This window comes from Triticum aestivum, chromosome 3A, assembly GCF_018294505.1.
Source record: "Triticum aestivum cultivar Chinese Spring chromosome 3A, IWGSC CS RefSeq v2.1, whole genome shotgun sequence".
NCBI classification, from domain to species: Eukaryota; Viridiplantae; Streptophyta; class Magnoliopsida; order Poales; family Poaceae; genus Triticum; species Triticum aestivum.
This window is the reverse complement of record NC_057800.1, coordinates 453,338,014-453,363,278: the sequence shown is the minus strand read 5'-3', so window position 1 is coordinate 453,363,278 and position 25,265 is coordinate 453,338,014. Positions and strand designations below refer to the sequence as shown.

At 46.6% G+C, this 25,265-nt stretch overlaps 1 protein-coding gene across 1 annotated transcript; it reads right to left on the bottom strand.

Annotated features, from left to right (window-relative positions):
* Positions 1–692: 692 nt before the first annotated feature.
* Positions 693–2,579, bottom strand: LOC123058415 (D-inositol 3-phosphate glycosyltransferase 2-like). The gene has a single exon (XM_044481145.1). The coding sequence runs from the start codon at positions 2,450–2,452 to the stop codon at positions 962–964; it is 1,491 nt and encodes a 496-aa protein (XP_044337080.1). The 5' UTR covers positions 2,453–2,579; the 3' UTR covers positions 693–961.
* Between the last annotated feature and the right edge of the window lie 22,686 nt (positions 2,580–25,265).

The window sequence follows — 25,265 nt, the reverse complement described above, 5'->3', positions numbered from 1 at the left end:
ATTGCTAATGAAGTACGAGAAGGAGGTGGCGGAGAAGGTGTGGAGAGGTAGGAGGTCTGGGGTGGTGTCACCTGGCTGTAGTGGAGGTGTTTATGCGAGAAGGAGCCGGAGTGGAAGGAGAGGTCACAATTGGAAAGAGTCACAAAAAAATTTCATAACCCGGAGATCTCATTCCAAAAAAAAATGCTAATTTTGATGGATGGGTGATTTCCTTCAATAGGTGGAAAAGATAGGAAATATTGGTTGTTATCAAGGAAAGGTAAAAATTTAGGAAAGTTAGGATTTTTGAACTGATTTCTATGCAAATGGGGTTTTATTGTTTGGTAATGTGATATCAGTACATGCCCGTTTGTGACGTGTCTGTTATTTGTTTCCTAAAACAAATTTCACTAATAAGAGAAATCGATTGATTTAGATAAGTTAGGAAAGTTAGATTAAAATGTATTATTTGTTTCCTGAAAATCTAAAATTTGTTTCCTAAGACAAATTGAACCAATAAGAAAAATCGATTGATTTGCATAATTTAAGGAAGTTAGATCCGTGATTTGTTATACGTTAGAAAAGTTCTGGTTGTAATAAAGAGTGGAGAGAAAAATAAACCGATGGACCAGGGTGGGAGGTGGTGGGAGGAGAGACGAAAAAACCCAGCGAAAATAAACCGCGGAGACTATTCACCAACTCGTCCATTAAAAGTAGAGATATATAATACTATGCATTAGGAATATATTATTACACACTAGTACCATACTTATAATACCAACCATTACAAGCAGCATAAAGTTGTTATGCTATGAATAAGGTGTCGCTCATTCTCTAAAACAATTTAGACCCGTTTAGTATCATAGCTGGCAGTTCATGTGGGAAGCAGGAGAGAGAAAAAGAAAATACTAAATAACATACTGTATTTATGATTATTAGTGTGCCATAAATCACTAAGCAAGTGCACATGCTGGTGAGAAAACTAATCAAACTCAGAAGGGTACGCACAGAAGGTCTCGTTCTTGACACAAAGGAAGAGCCTCTCGTACGCTAGTGCCATCTTGGTGGCCGCGAACATGGACCTGGCGTACTCCCTGCACGCCCGGCCGCGCTCCGCGGCGCGCCGGGCGCCATCCTGCACCACCGCCTCCAGACTCTCGAGCAGCGACTCCACGTTGGGCGCGAACATGTGGCCGAACTCCTCGTCCACCACGATGCTTCCCTTGATGCTCGGGAACCGCGTGGCCACCACCGGCTTGCCGCATTGCATCGCCTCCATGAGCGTCAGGTCCAGGCCCTGCGGCCGCAGCGTCGGGTCCACGAACACGTCCAGCGCGTTGTAGAACGCCCTGAGCTTCCCAGGCGGCACCGCGCCAAGCACCTTGGCGTTGCGTCCCAGGTCCATGTACCTCGACTCCCACGGCCCCTTGCCGGCGACGAGGAGGTACACGTTCGGGTGGCGGAGGGCGAGCTTGGAGAAGGCCTCGTAGAGCAGCGGGTGGCCCTTGTCCTTGACGAGCCTCCCGGAGACGCCGAGCACGAGGTCGGCGCTCTTGGGGAGCCCGATCTCTTCCCGGAAGGCGCGGCCGAGCTCCGTGTCCGGAGTGAACTGCGCCTCGTCCACACCGTTCAGGATTACGTGCACGCGGCGGCCGGGGATCTGGTACACGTCGCGGAGCATCTCCCCGGTGGAGTCGCTGATGGCCACCTGGTGCGCGTAGCTCCGGAAGAAGCGCACCTCGGACAGCACCCGGTGCACCGACTGCGACAGGCTCTGGTTGAACGCCGGCGACATGGGCTCGTCCTCGCCGCGGGCGAGGTCCTGGTAGATGCCCGAGTGCAGCGCCTCCAGGGAGATTCCGTGCCACGACACCACCAGGTTGGGCACGCCGCGCGCGTACCGGTGGAACACCGCCACGCTCTCGGAGTGGATGACGTCGAATGGATCGTTGTCGCCCTCAGCCTCGTACAGCTTCCACGCCTCGTCGCACCGCCACTGGCCGGGGGTGCCGTCAAGGAAATGCAGCTGAGGACCATCGGCGGAGGGCGAGGGCGCGGCCTCGGTATGCGGTGGAGGCGAGGTGAACACGTGGACGCGGTGGCCCCGCGCGGCGAGCGCCGTGTGCAGCGTGTGCGCGTGCCGCTCCATGCCGCCGGGGGCCGTGGCCACGGGCCACTTCCGCGAGAACACGGCGATCTTGAGCTTGGCGAGGGGCGGCTTCGACGACATGAACGGCAGGTGGTTCCACGAGAACTCGATGTCGCGAAGGTCTCCGGCGAAGCCGCTGACGCTCGAGGATGAACGCCTGGCGGTCGTGAGGCTGCTGAAGGGCGGGGAGCACGCGGAACGGTGGATGAGGAGGTAGAGGAAGGGGACTAGGAGGAGGAGGGAGAGGAGGGCAGGGGAGAGAGAGAGCATGGGGTGGGAGGGGCACCTCGGCTTCCTCGGCCTCTGCAGGGACGTTGGTGCCATCACGTCATGCACTAGCTCTACTGCTCGAGCTAGCTAGACAGTCAGTCATGCATGCATGAAGGCTGCATACAAAGGAAGATGGAAACAAGGGAGAAGGGAAATACAGCAGTTTATGAGATGTTGTGGAAGGAGGGAGAGTGGAGTTGAAGTGCGTTGTAAGGTGTTGACATTGGGGTGCGAACTTCATGCTTGCTTTCCATGCCTGAAGTTACTTAGGAAGATGGCCATGGGGGATGTGATCATCGTGCAATGTGAATTCCCCTAGTTTCAGATTTTTATTTTCAATTATGGCACAGGATTTTTTTTAGCAAAATTAACGCACAAATATTTAGATTTTTTGGGGGCAAATGGGGAGAGGAAAAATTAAATGGCGAACAGTTGCCAGATTGCAAGAGGTACCAACGTATCCCGATCCGTCCGATGCGAATCACTGGAATCGAGCGAGGCGAGCGCTTCTGCCGCCATATCTCGCCTATAGCGAGAGTACCTTCTGTCCCGCCTACAGTATTTGGCCGGCCCGTTCTAGCGATCGAGGCGCTCGCTCGTTCGCTGCTAGCGCTTTACTTCTCTGTTTTTGTTTTTGTTTCTTCACACGTTTCTTCATTTTTTCTCTTTTTTTCTTCGTTTTATTCCAGGTTTTTACTGGGGTTTTTTCTTCAGTTTTTTGTTTCTTCTCAGTTTTCTCCGGTTTTTCCTGTTTTCTGCGTTTTCTTTTCTTTTTTGCACTTCTCAGGTTTTCTTGTTTTATTTTATTTTTTTGTTTTTTCATTGGTTTCCTTTTCTTTTTTTCCCAGGTTTTGTTTTCCTTTTTTTAGTTATGCTTCTGTTTTTTTGTTTTTCCTTGGTTTTCTTCATTTTCTTTATGTTTCTTTCTCAGTTTTCATATTTCTTCAGCACATGTATATTTTTTTCAGTGCTCAATTGTACACGTGATTTTTTATACACGTTGCACATTTCTCAAATACATGATGTACATTTTCTTAAAAACAAGTTACGAACACTTTTTCGGATACATGGTCAACAGTTTTTCAAATACACGCTGAACATTTTCTAAAATTGCATATACAAGATTACCATTTGTTCAAACATATGTTTTTGATGTCTAATTTTTCTATAAACATTTATACATTTTTCATATACATCATGAACATTTTATACACATCTAATATTTTCCAAATACATGATAAACATTTTTTTCATACACATTGTATACTTTTTTGTATACATGCAAAATATTTTTCTAGACACATTTTACATTTTTCAAATGGCTGATTAACATTTTTCAAATACCCGATCAACATGTTTTCAAATGATTGATTAACATTTTTAAATACATGATCAACTTTTTCATACACATTGTATATTTTTTGTATACATGAGATTTTTTTACACATTTTACATTTTACAAATGCTTGATTAACATTTTTCAAAATACTAGTTCAACATTTTTTCTAATGCTTGATTAACATTTTTAAAATAAAGATCAACTTTTCTCATACACATTGTATTTTTCGTATACATTTTTCATATACATGAGTAAGATTTTTTCTATACACATTTTACATTTCTCAAATGCCTAATTAACATTTTTCAATTGTATTATGGAAAGTTTTTATATAATACTACCTCCGTTCCTAAATATAAGTATTTTTAGAGAGTACAATATGGACTACATACATGGCGAAATGAGTGAATCTACACTCTAAAATATGCTATATACATCCGTATGTAGTTTGTATTGAAATCTCTAAAATGGCTTATATTTAGAAACAGAGGGAGTATAAATTTAGAATATTTAGAAGTGACAAAAAAAGATGTAAAAAAGGAAAAATGAGGTTCTGGCCTCACGTGCTTGGTCGGCCCAGTCTGGCGTTTGCTTTGGGCGAGGCTGCCCTACGTCTCGCTTTAAGCAAGACATAGGGGCACCCAACCGAGCTCATGGGCTACACTAGTGGGCTTATATACACTTAAATACCAAAAAATACCATGGCATTATATAAAATAGACCATGGCATTATATAATGCTTACAAACACATACCATAACCCTAATCCTAGTGTATAATGCTTACAGCACATCATAAACCTCATAGAAACCTACATCCCACCATTTTTACAATGAATTTATGACAAACCCCCAAACTTGGTTTGCGGTTTGCCCAAAAGTTAGTTGTGCCACCAAAAAGGAGATTCAACAAATCAAATTTGTGGAAGTTGAGAGAGGTTACCTCAAGGGATGGAATTCACCGAACAAATGTCACCGATTTAAGGTGGATTTGAGAGGAGTTTGAATGAGGGAGAGAGCCAAAGAGGGCACCACCTCGGGTGGGAGAGAAGGAAGAAGAATGGGGGTTGAATGAGTGGGAGGGTGGCCACTCGACCATGCCTCCAACCACTTAGCTCTTCCGGGGGCTACCGTGGCCTGTCGTGGCGGTAGGGTACGTATCTAAGCTATGACCATGATCAAAATAGTGGCCGCTTGGCCATGTTAGTTCGGTTAACGGGAACTGCCCGAGCATGAACCATGGCCTACCGCTGTTGATTGTAGCGGTAGCCCAGTTGCCCTACCGTCACCATGTAGCAATCACAATGTGAAGGGTTATTAAGTGTTAATCTTGTGATCCAACTTGTAAGCTTCGACACAGATCTGGATGACTCAAAGTCATAAACCGGATACGTGTATATTTTGAATGGTGGGGCAGTAAGCTGGTGCAGTTGCAAGCAGAGCATCGTGGCGGGATCTACATGTGAAGCGGAGTACATGGCAGCCTCGGAGGCAGCACATGAAGCAATTTGGGTGAAGGAGTTCATCACCGACCTAGGAGTCATACCCAATGCGTCGGGGCCGATCAAGCTCTTCTGTGACAACACTGGAGCTATTGCTCTTGCCAAGGAGCCCAGGTTTCACAAGAAGACAAGGCACATCAAGCGTCGCTTCAACTCCATTCGTGAAAATGTTCAAGATGGAGACATAGATATTTGTAAAGTATACACGGACTGAATGTAGCAGATCCGTTGACTAAACCTCTCCCTAGAGCAAAACATGATCAACACCAGAATTCCATGGGTGTTCGATTCATCACAATGTAACTAGATTATTGACTCTAGTGCAAGTGGGAGACTATTGGAAATATGCCCTAGAGGCAATAATAAAAGCATTATTATTATATTTCCTTGTTCATGATAATTGTCTTTATTCATGCTATAATTGTGTTATCCGGAAATCGTAATACATGTGTGAATAATAGACACCAACATGTCCCTAGTAAGCCTCTAGTTGACTAGCTCGTTGATCAACGGATAGTCATGGTTTCCTGACTATGGACATTGGATGTCATTGATAACGAGATCACATCATTAGGAGAATGATGTGATGGACAAGACCCAATCCTAAACATAGCACAAGATCGTATAGTTCGTTTGCTAGAGTTTTCCAATGTCAAGTATCTTTTCCTTAGACCATGAGATCGTGTAACTCCCGGATACCGTAGGAGTGCTTTGGGTGTGCCAAACATCACAACATAATTGGGTGACTATAAAGGTATACTACGGGTATCTCCAAAAGTGTCTGTTGGGTTGACACAGATCAAGACTGGGATTTGTCACTCCGTATGACGGAGAGGTATCACTGGGCCCACTCGGTAATGCATCATCATAATGAGCTCAAAGTGACCAAGTGTCTGGTCACGGGATCATGCATTATGGTACGAGTAAAGTGACTTGCTGGTAATGAGATTGAACGAGGTATTAGGATACCAACGATCAGATCTCGGGCAAGTAACATACCGATTGACAAAGGGAATTGTATACGGAGTTGCTTGAATCCTCGACATCGTAGTTCATCCGATGAGATCATCGAGGAGCATGTGGGAGCCAACATGGGTATCCAGATCCCGCTATTGGTTATTGACCGGAGAGTCGTCTCGGTCATGTCTACATGTCTCCCGATACCCGTAGGGTCTACACACTTAAGGTTCGGTGACGCTAGGGTTGTAGGGATATATATATGCAGTAACCCGAATGTTGTTCGGAGTCCCGGATGAGATCCCGGACGTCATGAGGAGTTCCGGAATGGTCCGGAGGTAAAGAATTATATATAGGAAGTGCTATTTCGACCATCGGGACAAGTTTCGGGGTCACCGGTATTTTACCGGGACCACCGGAAGGGTCCCGGGGGTCCACCGGGTGGGGCCACCTATCCCAGAGGGCCCCATGGGCTGAAGTGGGAAGGGATCCAGCCCAAAGTGGGCTGGGGTGCCACTTCCCCCTAGGGCCCATGCGCCTAGGGTGGGGGAAACCCTAAAGGAAGAGTCCTAGGAGGGGAAGGCACCTCCTAGGTGCCTTGGGGAGGAGGGATTCCTCCCTTGGCCGCCGCCCCCCTAGGAGATTGCATCTCCTAGGGCCGGCGCCCCCCTAGGAGATTGCATCTCCTAGGGCCGGCGCCCCCCTAGGCCCCCTATATATAGTGGGGGGAAGGGAGGACCTCTCACCTTTGCCTTTGGTGCCTCCCTCTCCCTCTCCAACACCTCCTCCTCCTCCATAGTGCTTGGCGAAGCCCTGCCGGAGTACTGCAGCTCCATCATCACCACGCTGTCGTGCTGCTGCTGGAGCCATCTTCCTCAACCTCTCCTTCCCCCTTGCTGGATCAAGAAGAAGGAGACGTTACGCTGACCGTACGTGTGTTGAACGCAGAGGTGCCGTCCGTTCGGCGCTAGGATCTCTGGTGATTTGGATCATGTCGAGTACGCCTTCCTCATCCCCGTTCTTTGAACGCTTCCGCGCGTGATCTACAAAGGTATGTAGATGCAATCCGATCACTCGTTGCTAGATGAACTCCTAGATGGATCTTGGTGAAACCGTAGGAAAATTTTTGTTTTCTGCAACATTCCCAACAGTGGTATCAGAGCTAGGTCTATGCGTAATTCTCTTGCACGAGTAGAACACAATTTGTTGTGGGTGTTGATGTTGTCAACTTTCTTGCCGCTACTAGTCTTATCTTGCTTCAACGGTATTGTGGGATGAAGCGGCCCGGACCAACCTTACACGTACGCTTACGCGAGACCGGTTCCACCGACTAACATGCACAAGTTGCATAAGGTGGCTGGCGGGTGTCTGTCTCTCCCATTTTAGTTGGAGCGAATTCGATGAAAAGGGTCCTTATGAAGGGTAAATAGAAGTTGACAAATCACGTTGTGGCTTTCACGTAGGTAAGAAAACGTTCTTGCTAGAACCCTACTTCAGCCACGTAAAACATGCAACAACAATTAGAGGACGTCTAACTTGTTTTTGCAGCAAGTGCTTTGTGATATGATATGGCCAAAGTTGTGATGAATGATGAATGATCTATATGTAATGTATGAGATGTTCATGCTATTGTAATAGGAATCACGACTTGCATGTCGATGAGTATGACAACCGGCAGGAGCCATAGGAGTTGTCTTTATTTTTTGTATGACCTGCGTGTCATTGAGAAACGCCATGTAAATTACTTTACTTTATTGCTAAACGCGTTAGCCATAGTAGTAGAAGTAATAGTTGGCGAGCAACTTCATGGAGACACAATGATGGAGATCATGATGATGGAGATCATGGTGTCATGCCGGTGACAAGATGATCATGAAGCCCCAAGATGGAGATCAAAGGAGCTATGTGATATTGGCCATATCATGTCACTATTATTATTTGATTGCATGTGATGTTTATAATGTTTTTGCATCTTGTTTGCTTAGAACGACGGTAGTAAATAAGATGATCCCTCATAATAATTTCAAGAAAGTGTTCCCCCTAACTGTGCACCGTTGCGACAGTTTGTTGTTTCGAAGCACCACGTGATGATCGGGTGTGATAGATTCTAACGTTCACATACAACGGGTGTAAGACAGATTTACACATGCAAACACTTAGGTTGACTTGACGAGCCTAGCATGTACAGACATGGCCTCGGAACACAGAAGACCGAAAGGTCGAGCATGAGTCATATAGAAGATACGATCAACATGAAGATGTTCACCGATGTTGACTAGTCCGTCTCACGTGATGATCGGACACGGCCTAGTTAACTCGGATCATGTTATACTTAGATTACAGGAGGGATGTTTATCTAAGTGGGAGTTCATTGAATAATTTGATTAGATGAACTTAATTATCATGAACTTAGTCTAAAATTTTACAATATGTCTTGTAGATCAAATGGCCAACGTAGTCCTCAACTTCAACGCGTTCCTAGAGAAAACCAAGCTGAAAGACGATGGCAGCAACTACACGGACTGGGTCCGGAACCTGAGGATCATCCTCATAGCTGCCAAGAAAGATTATGTCCTACAAGCACCGCTAGGTGACGCACCTGTGCTCCCTGCAGAACAAGACGTTATGAATGCTTGGCAGACACGTACCAATGACTACTCCCTCGTTCAGGGCGGCATGCTTTACAGCTTAGAGCCGGGGCTCCAAAAGCGTTTTGAGAGACACAGAGCATATGAGATGTTCGAAGAGCTGAAAATGGTTTTCCAAACTCATGCCCGGGTCGAGAGATATCAAGTCTCCGACAAGTTCTTCAGCTGTAAGATGGAGGAAAACAGTTCTGTCAGTGAGCACATACTCACTATGTCTGGGTTGCATAACCGCTTGACTCAGCTAGGAGTTAATCTCCCGGATGACGCGGTCATTGACAGAATCCTTCAGTCGCTTCCACCGAGCTACAAGAGCTTTGTGATGAACTTCAATATGCAAGGGATGTAAAAGACCATTCCTGAAGTATTTGCAATGCTGAAATCAGCAGAGGTAGAAGTCAAAAAGGAACATCAAGTGTTGATGGTGAATAAAACCACTAAGTTCAAGAAAGGCAAGGGTAAGAAAACCTTCAGGAAAGACGGCAAGGGAGTTGCCGCGCCCGGCAAGCAAGCTGCTGGGAAGAAGCCAAAGAATGGACCCAAGCCCGAGACTGAGTGCTTTTATTGCAAGGAAAGTGGTCACTGGAAGCGGAACTGCCCCAAATACTTAGCGGACTAGAAGGCCGGCAAAACAAAAGGTATATGTGACATACATGTAATTGATGTGTACCTTACCAGTACTTGTAGTAGCTCCTGGGTATTTGATACCGGTGCAGTTGCTCACATTTGTAACTCAAAACAGGAGCTGCGGAATAAGCGGAGACTGGCGAAGGACGAGGTGACGATGTGCGTCAGAAATGGTTCCAAGGTCAATGTGATCGCCGTCGGCACGCTACCTCTACATTTACCTTCGGGATTAGTTTTAAACCTTAATAATTGTTATTTAGTGCCAGCTTTGAGCATGAACATTGTATCCGGATCTCGTTTAATTCGAGATGGCTACTCATTTAAATCCGAGAATAATGGTTGTTCTATTTATATGAGAGATATGTTTTATGATCATGCTCCGATGGTGAATGGTTTATTCTTAATGAATCTCGAGCATAATGCTACACATATTCATAGTGTGAATACCAAAAGATGTAAGATTGATAATGATAGTCCCACATACTTGTGGCACTGCCGCCTTGGTCACATAGGTGTCAAATGCATGAAGAAGCTCCATGCAGATGGACTTTTAGAGTCTCTTGATTACGAATCATTTGACATGTGCGAACCATGCCTCATGGGTAAAATGACCAAGACTCCGTTCTCAGGAACAATGGAGCGAGCAACCAACTTATTGGAAATCATACATACTGATGTGTGCGGTCCAATGAGCGTTGAGGCTCGCGGTGGCTATCATTATGTTCTCACCCTCACTGATGACTTGAGTAGATATGGGTATGTCTACTTAATGAAACACAAGTCTGAGACCTTTGAAAAGTTCAAGGAATTTCAGAGTCAGGTTGAGAATCAACATGACAGGAAAATCAAGTTCCTATGATCAGATCGTGGAGGAGAATACTTGAGTCACGAGTTTGGCACACACTTAAGAAAATGTGGAATAGTTTCACAACTCACGCCACCTGGAACACCTCAGCGTAATGGTGTGTCCGAACGTCGTAATCACACTCTATTGGATATGGTGCGATCTATGATGTCTCTTGCCGATTTACCATTATCTTTTTGGGGGTATGCTTTAGAGACTGCCGCATTCATTTTAAATAGGGCTCCGTCGAAATCCGTTGAGACAACAGCGTATGAATTATGGTTTGGGAAGAAACCTAATCTATCGTTTCTGAAAGTTTGGGGATGCGATGCTTATGTCAAGAAACATCAACCTGAAAAGCTCGAACCCAAGTCGGAAAAATGCGTCTTCATAGGATACCCTAAAGAAACTATTGGGTATACCTTCTACCTCAGATCCGAAGGCAAGATCTTTGTTGCCAAGAATGGATCCTTTCTAGAGAAGGAGTTTCTCTCGAAAGAGGTAAGTGGGAGGAAAGTAGACCTTGATGAAGTATTACCTCTTGAACCGGAAAATGGCGCAACTCAAGAAAATGTTTCTGAGGTGCCTGCACCGACAAGAGAGGAAGTTAATGATGATGATCAAGATACTTCTGATCAAGCTCCTACTAAAATTCGAAGGTCCACAAGGACACGTTCCGCACCAGAGTGGTACGGCAACCCTGTCTTGGAAATCATGTTGTTAGACAACGGTGAACCTTCGAACTATGAAGAAGCGATGGCGGGCCCGGATTCCGACAAATGGCTAGAAGCCATGAAATCCGAGATAGGATCCATGTATGAAAACAAAGTATGGACTTTGACTGACTTGCCCGTAGAGCGGCGAGCCATAGAAAATAAATGGATCTTTAAGAAGAAGACAGACGCGGATGGTAATGTGACCATCTATAAAGCTCGGCTTGTCGCTAAGGGTTATCGACAAGTTCAAGGGGTTGACTACGATGAGACTTTCTCACCGGTAGCGAAGCTAAAGTCCGTCCGAATCATGTTAGCAATTGCCGCATTCTATGATTATGCGATATGGAAAATGGACGTCAAAACGGCATTCCTTAATGGTTTCCTTAAGGAAGAATTGTATATGATGCAGCCGGAAGGTTTTGTCGATCCTAAGAATGCTGACAAGGTGTGCAAGCTCCAACGCTCGATTTATGGGCTGGTGCAAGCATCTCGGAGTTGGAACATTCGCTTTGATGAGATGATCAAAGAGTTTGGGTTTACGCAGACTTATGGAGAAGCCTGTGTTTACAAGAAAGTGAGTGGGAGCTCTGTAGCATTTCTCATATTGTATGTAGATGACATACTTTTGATGGGAAATGATATAGAACTTTTGGATAGCATTAAGGCCTACTTGAATAAGAGTTTTTCAATGAAGGACCTTGGAGAAGCTGCTTATATATTAGGCATCAAGATCTACAGAGATAGATCAAGACGCCTCATAGGTCTTTCACAAAGCACATACCTTGATAAGATATTGAAGAAGTTCAATATGGATCAGTCTAAGAAGGGGTTCTTGCCTGTGTTGCAAGGTGTGAAATTGAGCTCAGCTCAATGTCCGACCACGGCAGAAGATATAGAAGAGATGAGTGTCATCCCCTATGCCTCAGCCATAGGTTCTATTATGTATGCCATGCTGTGTACCAGACCTGATGTAAACCTTGCCGTAAGTTTGGTAGGAAGGTACCAAAGTAATCACGGCAAGGAACACTGGACAGCGGTCAAGAATATCCTGAAGTACCTGAAAAGGACTAAGGAAATGTTTCTCGTTTATGGAGGTGACGAAGAGCTCGTCGTAAAGGGTTACATCGACGCTAGCTTCGACACAGATCTGGATGACTCAAAGTCACAAACCGGATACATGTATATTTTGAATGGTGGGGCAGTAAGCTGGTGCAGTTGCAAGCAGAGCGTCGTGGCGGGATCTACATGTGAAGCGGAGTACATGGCAGCCTCGGAGGCAGCACATGAAGCAATTTGGGTGAAGGAGTTCATCACCGACCTAGGAGTCATACCCAATGCGTCGGGGCCGATCAAGCTCTTCTGTGACAACACTGGAGCTATTGCTCTTGCCAAGGAGCCCAGGTTTCACAAGAAGACAAGGCACATCAAGCGTCGCTTCAACTCCATTCGTGAAAATGTTCAAGATGGAGACATAGATATTTGTAAAGTACACACGGACCTGAATGTAGCAGATCCGTTGACTAAACCTCTCCCTAGAGCAAAACATGATCAACACCAGAATTCCATGGGTGTTCAATTCATCACAATGTAACTAGATTATTGACTCTAGTGCAAGTGGGAGACTATTGGAAATATGCCCTAGAGGCAATAATAAAAGCATTATTATTATATTTCCTTGTTCATGATAATTGTCTTTATTCATGCTATAATTGTGTTATCCGGAAATCGTAATACATGTGTGAATAATAGACACCAACATGTCCCTAGTAAGCCTCTAGTTGACTAGCTCGTTGATCAACGGATAGTCATGGTTTCCTGACTATGGACATTGGATGTCATTGATAACGAGATCACATCATTAGGAGAATGATGTGATGGACAAGACCCAATCCTAAACATAGCACAAGATCGTATAGTTCGTTTGCTAGAGTTTTCCAATGTCAAGTATCTTTTCCTTAGACCATGAGATCGTGTAACTCCCGGATACCGTAGGAGTGCTTTGGGTGTACCAAACGTCACAATGTAACTGGGTGACTATAAAGGTATACTACGGGTATCTCTGAAAGTGTCTGTTGGGTTGACACGGATCAAGACTGGGATTTGTCACTCCGTATGACGGAGAGGTATCACTGGGCCCACTCGGTAATGCATCATCATAATGAGCTCAAAGTGACCAAGTGTCTGGTCACGGGATCATGCATTACGGTACGAGTAAAGTGACTTGCCGGTAACGAGATTGAACGAGGTATTGGGATACCGACGATCAGATCTCGGGCAAGTAACATACCGATTGACAAAGGGAATTGTATACGGGGTTGCTTGAATCCTCGACATCGTGGTTCATCCGATGAGATCATCGAGGAGCATGTGGGAGCCAACATGGGTATCCAGATCCCGCTGTTGGTTATTGACCGGAGAGTCGTCTCGGTCATGTCTACATGTCTCCCGAACCCGTAGGGTCTACACACTTAAGGTTCGGTGACGCTAGGGTTGTAGGGATATGTATATGCAGTAACCCGAATGTTGTTCAGAGTCCCGGATGAGATCCCGGACGTCACGAGGAGTTCCGGAATGGTCTTGAGGTAAAGAATTATATATAGGAAGTGCTATTTCGGCCATCGGGACAAGTTTCGGGGTCACCGGTATTGTACCGGGACCACCGGAAGGGTCCCGGGGGTCCACCGGGTGGGGCCACCTATCCCGGAGGGCCCCATGGGCTGAAGTGGGAAGGGATCCAGCCTAAAGTGGGCTGGGGCGCCACTTCCCCCTAGGGCCCATGCGCCTAGGGTGGGGGAAACCCTAAAGGAAGAGTCCTAGGAGGGGAAGGCACCTCCTAGGTGCCTTGGGGAGGAGGGATTCCTCCCTTGGCCGCTGCCCCCCTAGGAGATTGCATCTCCTAGGGCCGGCGCCCCCCCTAGGCCCCCTATATATAGTGAGGGGAAGGGAGGACCTCTCACCTTTGCCTTTGGTGCCTCCCTCTCCCTCTCCAACACCTCCTCCTCCTCCGTAGTGCTTGGCGAAGCCCTGCCGGAGTACTGCAGCTCCATCATCACCACGCCGTCGTGCTGCTGCTGGAGCCATCTTCCTCAACCTCTCCTTCCCCCTTGCTGGATCAAGAAGAAGGAGACGTTACGCTGACCGTACGTGTGTTGAACGCGGAGGTGCCGTCCGTTCGGCGCTAGGATCTCCGGTGATTTGGATCACGTCGAGTACGCCTTCCTCATCCCCGTTCTTTGAACGCTTCTGCGCGTGATCTACAAAGGTATGTAGATGCAATCCGATCACTCGTTGCTAGATGAACTCCTAGATGGATCTTGGTGAAACCGTAGGAAATTTTTTGTTTTCTGCAACGTTCCCCAACATTTGGAGCTTCCTAGCTCCCTCTACCTATAAATATGTGCTACCATTCAAAAATTCGCGGTCTAACCCTAGCCTTCCCCTTCCTCGCGCTGCCGGACATGTTCGTCCGCGTCGGACGCGTCCGCCGGCCACCTCACTCCGCCCAATGGCAATGTGCCACGTCACTCCGCAATCGCCGCCAGCCACTCCCCTCGCGCCACCTCAGCCCCGCCTCCCTCTCTCTCCTCAGCGCGCCGCCGCGGCCCGCGGGGCCCGAGGCCGGCCCGCGCGGGCCCATCTCGCTCCGCCGCCCGGGAGACACCGCCACCTCCCACCGCTGCTCCACCATGGTGCCTAGCGTAGCCACCTTGTCATGAGCCGATCTGGCCCCGGGGGCCGAGTCCCGCCGGATCCGCTGCTCCTTTGCCTCCCCTGCCTCGCCAGAGAAGTCCGCGCCTCGCCGGAGTTCATTTCCTCGTCGGTGAAGAAGGTGGATGAGATCCACCACTACGCCGATCCAAACGCCTCGGTCCAGATCCGGATCCCTCCGTCCCGCACCGCTTCGTCCCGGGTTGACTTTTTCCGGAGAGGTCCAAATTTCACTAAGTCCCTCAGTTTTTAGTATTTTTTTGAGCATATTCATCGCATCATAACTCCACAACCGTTGCTCCGATTCGTACGTGTAGCATATCAAAATGTTCGTCTCGATGAGTGCATCATTTCATCTCATTGCATCATTTTCATTTGAGCTCATCTTGATGCCCGAAATGCTGTTGGAAGAGGGCTACGTGAGGAATATGTCAGATTTGTTTCAGCAAATGGCCTTTTGTCATTTTTGCCATGATTAATGTGTGCATGCTATGATTCTGAGCTCTACATGTGTTTTGTTATATGCCATGCCATCTTTACAGGGGTATATGCCATTTTTTCGTGATCTTTGTGGTGACTAGCACAAGCATGCAAAGTAGCTTACTCGATGATGCTGATTTCAGGGACTTGGGATTTCACTAAGTCCTTGTCCTGTTTTTATTTTTATGCCATATGTTCATGTTGTTTCCTAGTAATTCGTGCCTCTTTTGAGGATGGTCAGGAAGGATGTTTTGTTAATATTGTTGTGCTCTGTCCATCCATGTCTTGGTTTGCAATTATAGAGCACCCTAGCTTGAGTCAATCGAGCTCTACTTTTGCTATAAAATATTCCTGGCAGATTGTTGACATGTTTAGCGATTTTGCCGAGGTTGTTGCTATTGATCTGTGCATGCTATGTTATTGTTCTTGCCATTTCTAGCTCCTATGCCATGTCTTCTTGATGGGTGTATGCTTAGTTTGCCATGCCATGCTGTGTAGTGAGTGCATCGAGCTCGTAAACATGCCTACTTGCTAATCTGTTTTGCATGCTCCAGTTTTTCACTAAGTCTGAATCTGTTTATGTTTTTGCTATGTTCACATGCTTGCAATTGTACTTTCTGATCCCTTTTGGCTCAAGGTCACCAAGGGACTTTTGTTATATGCTTTGAGTAGCTTCATGCCATGCCTTGCTTTGCCATGATATGTTCCTGTAGCATGTAGTTTTCATGCTCTAAAGTATGCTTCCTGATGATAAATTTCAGACTTGTGTTAATTTCACTAAGTCTGAAACCTGTCATCATTTGCTCTTTTGCCATGCTTGTTTGAACCTGCTATTGAGTGAATTAGCCGTAGCTCAGTGTTCATCTTTTGTCAAGCATCATGAGTGGATCCCTGCCATGTATTTTGTTGCCATGTTTGAATGCTGTAGCATATTGTTCTTGATGCATTTAGATGGCCACTTGCTGATTATCGCAGACAGGTGCCATATCTGTTTTGCTTGCCATTTCCAAACCGTGCATCCGATTCCGATGATCTTTATATCGATTTCAACTGAAATCAACTCCTCTTTCCAGTGGCACTCTTGGTTTTCCAAGTTGAGGCCAGGTTCAATCATTTCCTTTCCGAATCTTGCATATGCATCGCATACCGCATCCGGCATATCATGCCTTGTTTATGTGTTGGTTGTTTACTATGTTGTGTGCTTCTTTCCGGTGTTGCTTCTTCGGGTTAGTTCCGGTAACGTCGCGTTTGTGAGGGCCCGTTCGACTACGTCCATTTGTCTTCTTCATGGACTCGTTCTTCTTCCTTGCGGGATTTCAGGCAAGATGACCATACCCTCGAAATCACTTCTATCTTTGCTTGCTAGTTGCTCGCTCTTTTGTTATGCCTATGCCGCGATACCTACCACTTGCTTATCATGCTCCCAAATTGTTAAGCCAAGTCTCTAACCCACCTTGTCCTAGCAAACCATTGTTTGGCTATGTTCCCGCTTTGCTCAGCCCCTCTTATAGCGTTGTTAGTTGCAGGTGAAGATTGGAGCTTGTTCCATGTTTGGAACATGGATATTTTGTTGGGATATCACAATATATTTTATTTAATTAATGCATCTATATACTTGGTGGAAGGCTCGGCCTTATGCCTGGTGTTTTGTTCCACTCTTGCCGCCCTATTTTCCGTCATATCAGTGTTATGTTCCTGAATTTTGCGTTCCTTACGCGGTTGGGTTATAATGGAACCCCTTGACAGTTCGCCTTGAATAAAACTCCTCCAGCAATGCCCAACATTGGTTTTATCATTCGCCACCTAGCCTTTTCTTTCCCTTGGGTTCTGCAGACTCAAGGGTCATCTTTATTTTAAACCCCCTGGGCCAGTGCTCCTCTGAGTGTTGGTCCAAACTAGAGCTCCGTGCAGCGCCACCTCGGGAAAACCCGAGGGCTGGTTTTAGTTGTACGGACTGCTTATCTGAGTGTGCCCTGAGAATGAGATATGTGCAGCTCCTATCGGAATTTGTGGGCACATTCGGGCGGTGTTGCTGGACTTGTTTTACCATTGTCGAGATGTCTTGTAACCTGGATGCCGAGCCTGATTGTATTGTCTTAGGAGAAGGAATATCCTTCGTTGACGGTGAGAGCTTGTGATGGGCTAAGTTGGGACTCCCCTACAGGGATTTGAACTTTCGAAAGCCGTGTCCGCGGTTATGGCAGATGGGAATTTGTTAATGTCCGGTTGTAGAAAACCTGAAGTTGACCTTAATTAAAATACATCTACCGCATGTGTAACCGTGATGGTCTCTTTCCGGCGTAGTCCGGGAAGTGAACACGGTGTTGGAGTAATGCTTGACGTAGATTGTTCTAGGATCACTTCTTGATCATAGTTTCTCGACCGTGCTTTGCCTTCTCTTCTCGCTCTCATTTGCGTATGTTAGCCACCAAATATGCTAGTCGCTTGCTGCAGCTCCACCTCATACTTTTACCCTTCCTATAAGCTTAAATAGTCTTGATCGCGAGGGCGTGAGATTGCTGAGTCCCCGCGACTCACAGATTCCTTCCAAAACTAGATGCAGGGACCGATGATTCCGCTCCAGGTGACGCGTTTGAGCTTAAGTGGGAGTTCGATGAAGACTCTCGTTGTTACTATGTTTCTTTCCTAGATGATCAGTGGTGGTGCCCAGTTGGGGCGATCAGGGACTTTGTCACATTTGGGGGTTGACCTTTATTTTGGTACCATAGTCAGACCCTGAGTGTATTGGATGAATGTAATGACTTATTCATGTATTTGTGTGACGTGGCGAGTGTAAGCCAACTATGTACTTTTCCCCTTTATTTATTTACATGGGTAGTTGTGAAGATTACCTCACTTGCGACATTGCTTTCAATGCGGTTATGCCTCTAAGTTGTGCTTCGACACGTAGGAGATATAGCCGCATCGAGGGCGTTATAAGTTGGTATTAGAGCCTTCCCCGACCTTAGGAGCCCCCTGCTTGATCGAATCGCTGGCGTTGTTGAGTCTAGAAAAATGTTTTGAGTCATTTAGGATTATATATATCAGAGAGATATGAATTCTTTTTACTCCTCAGTCCCTTCGTCGCTCTGGTGAGGCATCTTGATGTAGAGTTTTGACTCTTCTCTTCTCAAATTTCACTAAATTTTTTTAGGATCACGCGGGTATCTTGGAATCGTTCCGATGGTTTTGTGACGAGAACATTGTTCTTGGTGCCTCCTGACATTTAGGGGTTGTGGCAGTGTCCCGGGGAGTTGAGCTCCAAGGTGTTGTCGTCACAATTTTATCTTTGAGATTCTGGAATACCTGAGTTTCGCCGACATCGAAAATCTCTTTTATGCAGTTGTTGGTGAGATAACCTCTAAGCCACCCAGTACTGGGGCGGGAGTTTGGGAGTATTGCCATAACTCGTATAACAGATGCTTTTCGAAGGTTGAGGTAAATGATTTCCGAAGTTTTTCTTGGTTATGTGTTGAAGGATGGATACAACTGGATATAGGATTTGCTAGCTTTGGGTGAGATATTATGCTTCCCCTATATCCCCAACACCTGATTGCATAACCGGAAAGGTTCGGGAGTTTCATAGGTGGGAATTCTTGTAGCTCTAGTACTTCTTCCGCGGATATTTGGTTTGGGGATTGGGTAATCCTCACCAAGTATTTGTTCTTGTCTGTACCTTGTTGTTTTATTCTTCTACCTCAATTCTAAGTGGCTTCTCAATTTATGGAAATGTGACCATTTCAATTGGAATGCATTCGTTCATTTTGTTCGGATGTGAAGACTATATGTTGCAATTTCAATCCGTTCGATTCAACTTGATTATCTATCTGTCAAGATGCTAACGGATGTCACCCTCTTTAGAATGGCTCCTCCAACGCGCACGACTCCGAATCCTGATCCGCCACCACCACCTCCACCTCCGGAGGCATGGCAAGCTGTGATGGCCGCTACCAATGCAAACACGCAACTGATCATGCAGCTCTTGCAAGAGCGCACTCAAGGGAATCATGGCCATGGCAACAATCAGAATCAATTTGCTACACTCAACCAGTTCCTCGCTAACCAACCAAAGACGTTCAACAACTGTGTTGAGGCAACAGACACTGATGATTGGCTCGTGGATATCTGAAAGTATTTCGAGTGCAGCAACGTCAGGCCTGAGGACTTTGTCAAGTTTGCCTCCTTCCAACTCAAAGACCAAGCTGCAGAATGGTTTCAGCAATACAAAAATTCCAGAGGAGGCCGTGTGATTACCTGGGATGAATTCCATCAAGACTTCAAAGCTCATCACATTCCTCAAAGTGTTGTTGAGAGCAAGCGTGAGGAATTCCGCAACCTGAAGCAAGGCTTTTTGTCTGTTTACCAGTACAACATCATGTTTCAGAAGCTCGCCCGTTTCGCTAAGCAAGACGTCCCTGACGTGAAGAGCATGATATACCAGTTCAGGGGTGGTCTCAGAGAAGAACTCCAACTAGCTCTCGTCCTCTTTGAGCCCAAGAAGTACGATGAGTTTTACAACATGGCACTGAAACAAGAGGCTGCCCAACTGAAGTGCGATGCTTCCAAGAAACGAGTCGGAGATGTGACTCCTTCTTCCTCAACTCAAGTGGCTAAGTAGCAAAAGTATTGGCTGCCTCCTCCTCCTTTATTCCGCCAGCCTTATCAGCAGAAGAGCAAAGGTGGTAGTGGATCTTCCCACCCACCCAACCCTGGCTTTCAGAACAAGACTTCGTCTCAAGCTCCAAGATCAAGTGCTCCGTATCACCGTCCGCTTTCAGAGGTCACGTGCAACAAGTGCCAACAGAAGGGTCACTATGCCAACAAATGCTTCAATCAGAGGCGTCTTCCTCCTCCTCCTCCTGTGAGATCTGTAAGTACAGCTGTGGTCAAGCATAACCCCAAGCAAGCCAAGGTCAACATGGTGAATGCAGCTCAGGCAGAGGACTCGTCAGATGTCATCATGGGTAACCTTCTTGTTAACGATATTCTAGCAAAAGTTCTTTTTGACACTGGTGCATCGCATTGTTTCATCTCAAGACCTTTTGCATCCAAGCATGATTTTGTTACTCAAGTGTTGCTGAGACCATTGGCTATTGTCTCCCCAGCCCGTCCAATGACTTCTCGAGTATGCGTTCCGGATGTTTCAATCACATTGGGTGACTATAAGTTCTAGTCTTCTCCTATTGTTCTGGGCAACTCGGATATTGATCTTATTCTTGGAATGGATTGACTTTCTAAGCACAAGGCTCACCTTGATTGTGCTGCCAGGCAGATTTAATTGACTCATTCGTCTGAGGATGTAATTGTCTTTGCCGCAAGGGATGATACCATTCGTTTGTTTTCTCTCAATGAGAAGGGTGAGTTGGATGCCATCTCTCAAATTCCGGTCATTTGCGAATATCAAGACGTCTTTCCAGAAGAGCTTCCAGGAATGCCTCCGCACCGGCAAGTTGAATTTGTCATCGAACTTGAGCCTGGCACGGAACCTGTTTGCAAACGTCCTTACAAGCTGGGACCGAAAGAGTCGAAGGAATTGAAGAAACAGCTCGATCATCAAGAGCGTTTGGGCCTCATCCGACCTAGTTCTTCTCTGTGGGGTTGTGGAGTTCTTTTTGTGAAGAAGAAGGATGGAACGGACCGACTTTGTGTCAACTACCATCCATTGAACAAGAAGACCATAAAGAACAAGTACCCACTACCCAACATCAATGAGCTTTTCAAACAACTCAAAGGTGCTAAAGTTTTCTCCAAGCTTGATCTCCGTATGGGCTATCACCAGATTCGCATTCGTGCAGAGGATATCCCCAAGACAGCATTCAGAACAAGTCATGGTTCATATGAATACACTGTCGTGTCTTTCGGCCTCGTCAACGCTCCTCCAACATTCTCTCGCATGATGAACTTCATCTTCAACCCCTACACAAATGAGTTCGTCTTGGTCTACCTCGATGACATTTTGGTTTTTTCCAAGAACAAGGAAGATCATGCCAAGCACTTGCGTTTGGCGCTCGATAAGCTCAGAGAACATCAGTTCTATGCCAAGTTTTCAAAGTGCGAGTTTTGGATCGATGAGGTTCTCTACCTTGGGCATATCATCTCTGCCAAGGGCATAGCGGTTAATCCTGAGAAGGTGTCTGCAATCTACCTTGGGCATATCATCTCTGCCAAGGGCATAGCGGTTAATCCTGAGAAGGTGTCTGCAATCTACCTTGGGCATATCATCTCTGCCAAGGGCATAGCGGTTAATCCTGAGAAGGTGTCTGCAATTGTGAATTGGGAACCACCTCAGAATGTGAAGCAACTCCGCAGCTTCCTTGGGCTCGCAAGCTATTGCAAAAGGTTCGTTGAGAACTTTTCACAGATCGCGAAGCCTCTTTCCAACTTCTTGCAGAAGCATGTAAAGTACGTCTGGTCTCCTGATTGTGACATCGCTTTCAACACCCTGAAAGAGAAGTTAGTCACTGCTCCAGTTCTGACTCCTCCTGATGAATCCAAACCGTTTGAGGTCTTCTGTGATGCTTCTCTTCAAGGTCTTGGTGCAATGTTGATGCAAGAGAAGAAAGTTGTGGCCTATACTTCTCGCCAGTTGAAGCCCAACGAGAAGAACTACCCCACTCATGACCTCGAGTTGGCGGCAGTTGTCCATGCTCTTTTAACTTGGAGAGATCTCTTATTGGGACGAAAAGTGGACATCTTCACTGATCATAAAAGTCTCAAGTACATCTTCACTCAGCCAAATCTCAACCTTAGGCAGACTCGTTGGGTCGAAATGATTGAAGAGTATAATCTGAGTATCGAATATACTCCAGGCAAGGCCAATGTAATTGCTGACGCATTGAGCAGGAAGGCTTACCGCAACAGTTTGATTCTCAAGCCTTACCAACCCGAGCTTTGTGAAGCTTTCCACAAACTCAATCTACAAGTTGTTCCTCAAGGTTTCCTCGCCAATCTCCAAGTCTCTCCTACTTTGGAAGATCATATTCGCGAAGCTCAACTTCTTGATGCTATGGTGAAGAAGGTGAAGATTGGGATTGCCAAGAGTCAACCCAAGTACAAGTGCTATCGTCTTGAGGACAAAGATACACTATTCTTCGAGGATCACATTGTTGTGCCTAAAGGTGACCTTCGTAAAGTCATTATGAACGAGGCCCACAATTCACTCGTCTCTATTCACCCTGGAAGTACAAAGATGTACCATGACCTCAAGCAGTCGTATTGGTGGACTCGAATGAAGCGTGAGATTGCTCAGTTCATGAATGAATGTGATGTCTACAGAAGAGTGAAAGCGGAACACCAACGACCAGCTGGTCTCCTCCAACCTCTTGCCATTCCAGAATGGAAGTTTGACCACATTGAGATGGACTTCGTGACTGGGTTTCAAAAGTCCAAGTGTGGCAATGATGCTATCTTCGTTGTCATCGACAAACTCACTAAAGTGGCTCATTTTCTGCCTATCAAAGAATCCATCACAGCAACTCAATTGGCAGAGCTATATACCTCTCAGATTGTCTCTCTGCACGGCATTCCGCAGTTGATTTCTTCAGATTGTGGCAACATCTTCACCTCCAAGTTTTGGGATTCTTTTCAGAAGGCCATGGGCACCAACATCCGTTTCAGCACAGCTTTTCATCCTCAAACTAGTGGCCAAGTCGAGCGAGTAAATCAGATTCTTGAAGATATGCTCAGGGCTTGCGTTATCTCCTTCGGTATGAAGTGGGAAGATTGTCTTCCATATGCCGAGTTCTCCTACAACAACAGCTTTCAAGCGAGTTCGGGCAAGGCCCCATTCGAAATTCTCTATGGCACGAAGTGCCGTACTCCTCTTAACTAGTCAAAGACGGGTGAACGTCAACTTCTTGGCAATGACTTGATCACAGAGGCAGAAGAGATGTGCAAAGTCATTCACGAGAATCTCAAAGCCGTGCAATCGCGCCAGAAGAGCTACTATGATAGTAAGCATCGTGATTTGGCTTTCAAGATCGGAGACCACGTTTACCTCCGCGCCTCTCCAATGAAAGGTACTCGTCGCTTCGGTATCAAAGGGAAGCTTGCCGCTAGATACGTGGGTCCTTTCAAGATTGTCAGCAAGAGAGGCGATCTCGCCTATCAACTTGAGCTTCCCTCCAACTTTGCAAACGTGCACGACGTGTTTCACGTGTCTCAACTCCGCAAGTGCTTCAAGACTCCTGACCGCACCGTCAACTTCAAAGACATCGATCTCCAAGAAGACCTGTCTTATCATGAGCACCCAGTTACTATTCTTGAAGAAACTGAGCGCAAGACTCGCAACAAGTCGATCAAATTCCTCAAAGTCAAGTGGTCACACCATTCCGACCGTGAAGCCACCTGGGAATGTGAGGATCACCTCCGTTCTGAGTACCCAGAGTTTTTCCAGTCCTAGATCTCGGGACGAGATCCTTTCATAGTGGTGGAGTGTTGTAACACCCTGGATGTAATTTTACCTTATATGTATCCCAACTCTTGCCGTTTCCGGCCCTAAGTTATATTATTTCCCCGTTGTTGGGTTTCTATCTCCGTGTGTTTTGTCTTTGTCATGCATCTTTTATCATGCCATCATGTGCATTGCATTTGCATACGCGTTCGTCTCATGCATCTGAGCATTTTCCCTGTTGTCCGTTTTGCATTCTGGCGCTCCTATGTCCTCCGGTAGTCCTTTCTATCTCTTTTCGTGTGTGGGGGTTAAACATTTTTGGATTGGACCGAGACTTGTCATGTGGCCTTGGTTTACTACCGGTAGACCGTCTGTCAAGTTTCGTGCCATTTGGACTTCGTTTTATACTCCAACGGTTAACCGAGGGACCGAAAAGGCCTCGTGTGTGTTGCAGCCCAACACCCTTCCAATTTGGCCCAAAAACCACCTAAACCCTCTCCATCATCTAGAGCGTTCGATCACGATCGCGTGGCCAAAAACGGCACCTCATTTGGAGCTTCCTAGCTCCCTCTACCTATAAATATGTGCTCCCCTCCCGAAATTCGCGGTCTAACCCTAGCCTTCCCCTTCCTCGCGTCGCCGGACATGTCCGTCCGCGTCAGACGCGTCCGCCGGCCACCTCACTCCGCCCAATGGCAGCATGCCACGTCACTCCGCAATCGCCGCCAGCCACTCCCCTTGCGCCACCTCAGCCCCGCCTCCCTCTCTCTCCTCAGCGCGCCGCCGTGGCCCGCGGGGCCCGAGGCCGGCCCGCGCGGGCCCATCTTGCTCCGCCGCCTCCCGCCGCTGCTCCACCATGGCGCCTAGCGCAGCCGCCTTGTCATGGCCCGATCCGGCCCCGGGGGCCGAGCCCCGTCGGATCCGCTGCTCCTTTGCCTCCCCTGCCTCGCCGGAGAAGTCCGCGCCTCGCCGGAGTTCGTTTCCTCGCCGGAGAAGGTGGATGAGATCCACCACTACACCGATCCAAACGCCTCCGTCCAGATCCGGATCCCACCGTCCCGCACCGCTTCGTCCCGGGTTGACTTTTTTCGGAGAGGTCCAAATTTCACTAAGTCCCTCAGTTTTCAGTATTTTTTTGAGCATATTCATCGCATCATAACTCCGCAACCGTTGCTCCGATTCGTGCATGTAGCATATCAAAATGTTCGTCTCGACGAGTACATCATTTCATCTCATTGAATCATTTTTATTTGAGCTCATATTGATGCCCGAAATGCTGTTGGAAGAGGGCTATGTGAGGAATATGTCAGATCTGTTTCAGCAAATGGCCTTTTGTCATTTTTGCCATGATTAATGTGTGCATGCTATGATCCTGAGCTCTACATGTGTTTTGTTATATGCCATGCCATCTTTACAGGGGTATATGCCATTTTTTGTGATCTTTGTGGTGACTAGCACAAGCATGCAAAGTAGCTTACTCGATGATGCTGATTTCAGGGACTTAGGATTTCACTAAGTCCTTGTCCTATTTTTATTTTTATGCCATATGTTCATATTGTTTCCTAGTGATCCGTGCCTCTTTTGAGGATTATCAGGAAGGATATTTTGTTAATATTGTTGTGCTCTATCCATCCATGTCTTGGTTTGCAATCATGGAGC

Coding starts and splice junctions, on each gene's coding strand:
- LOC123058415 (XM_044481145.1), bottom strand. CDS start 2,452: ATGGCACCAACGTCCCTGCAGAGGCCGAGGAAGCCGAGGTGCCCCTCC.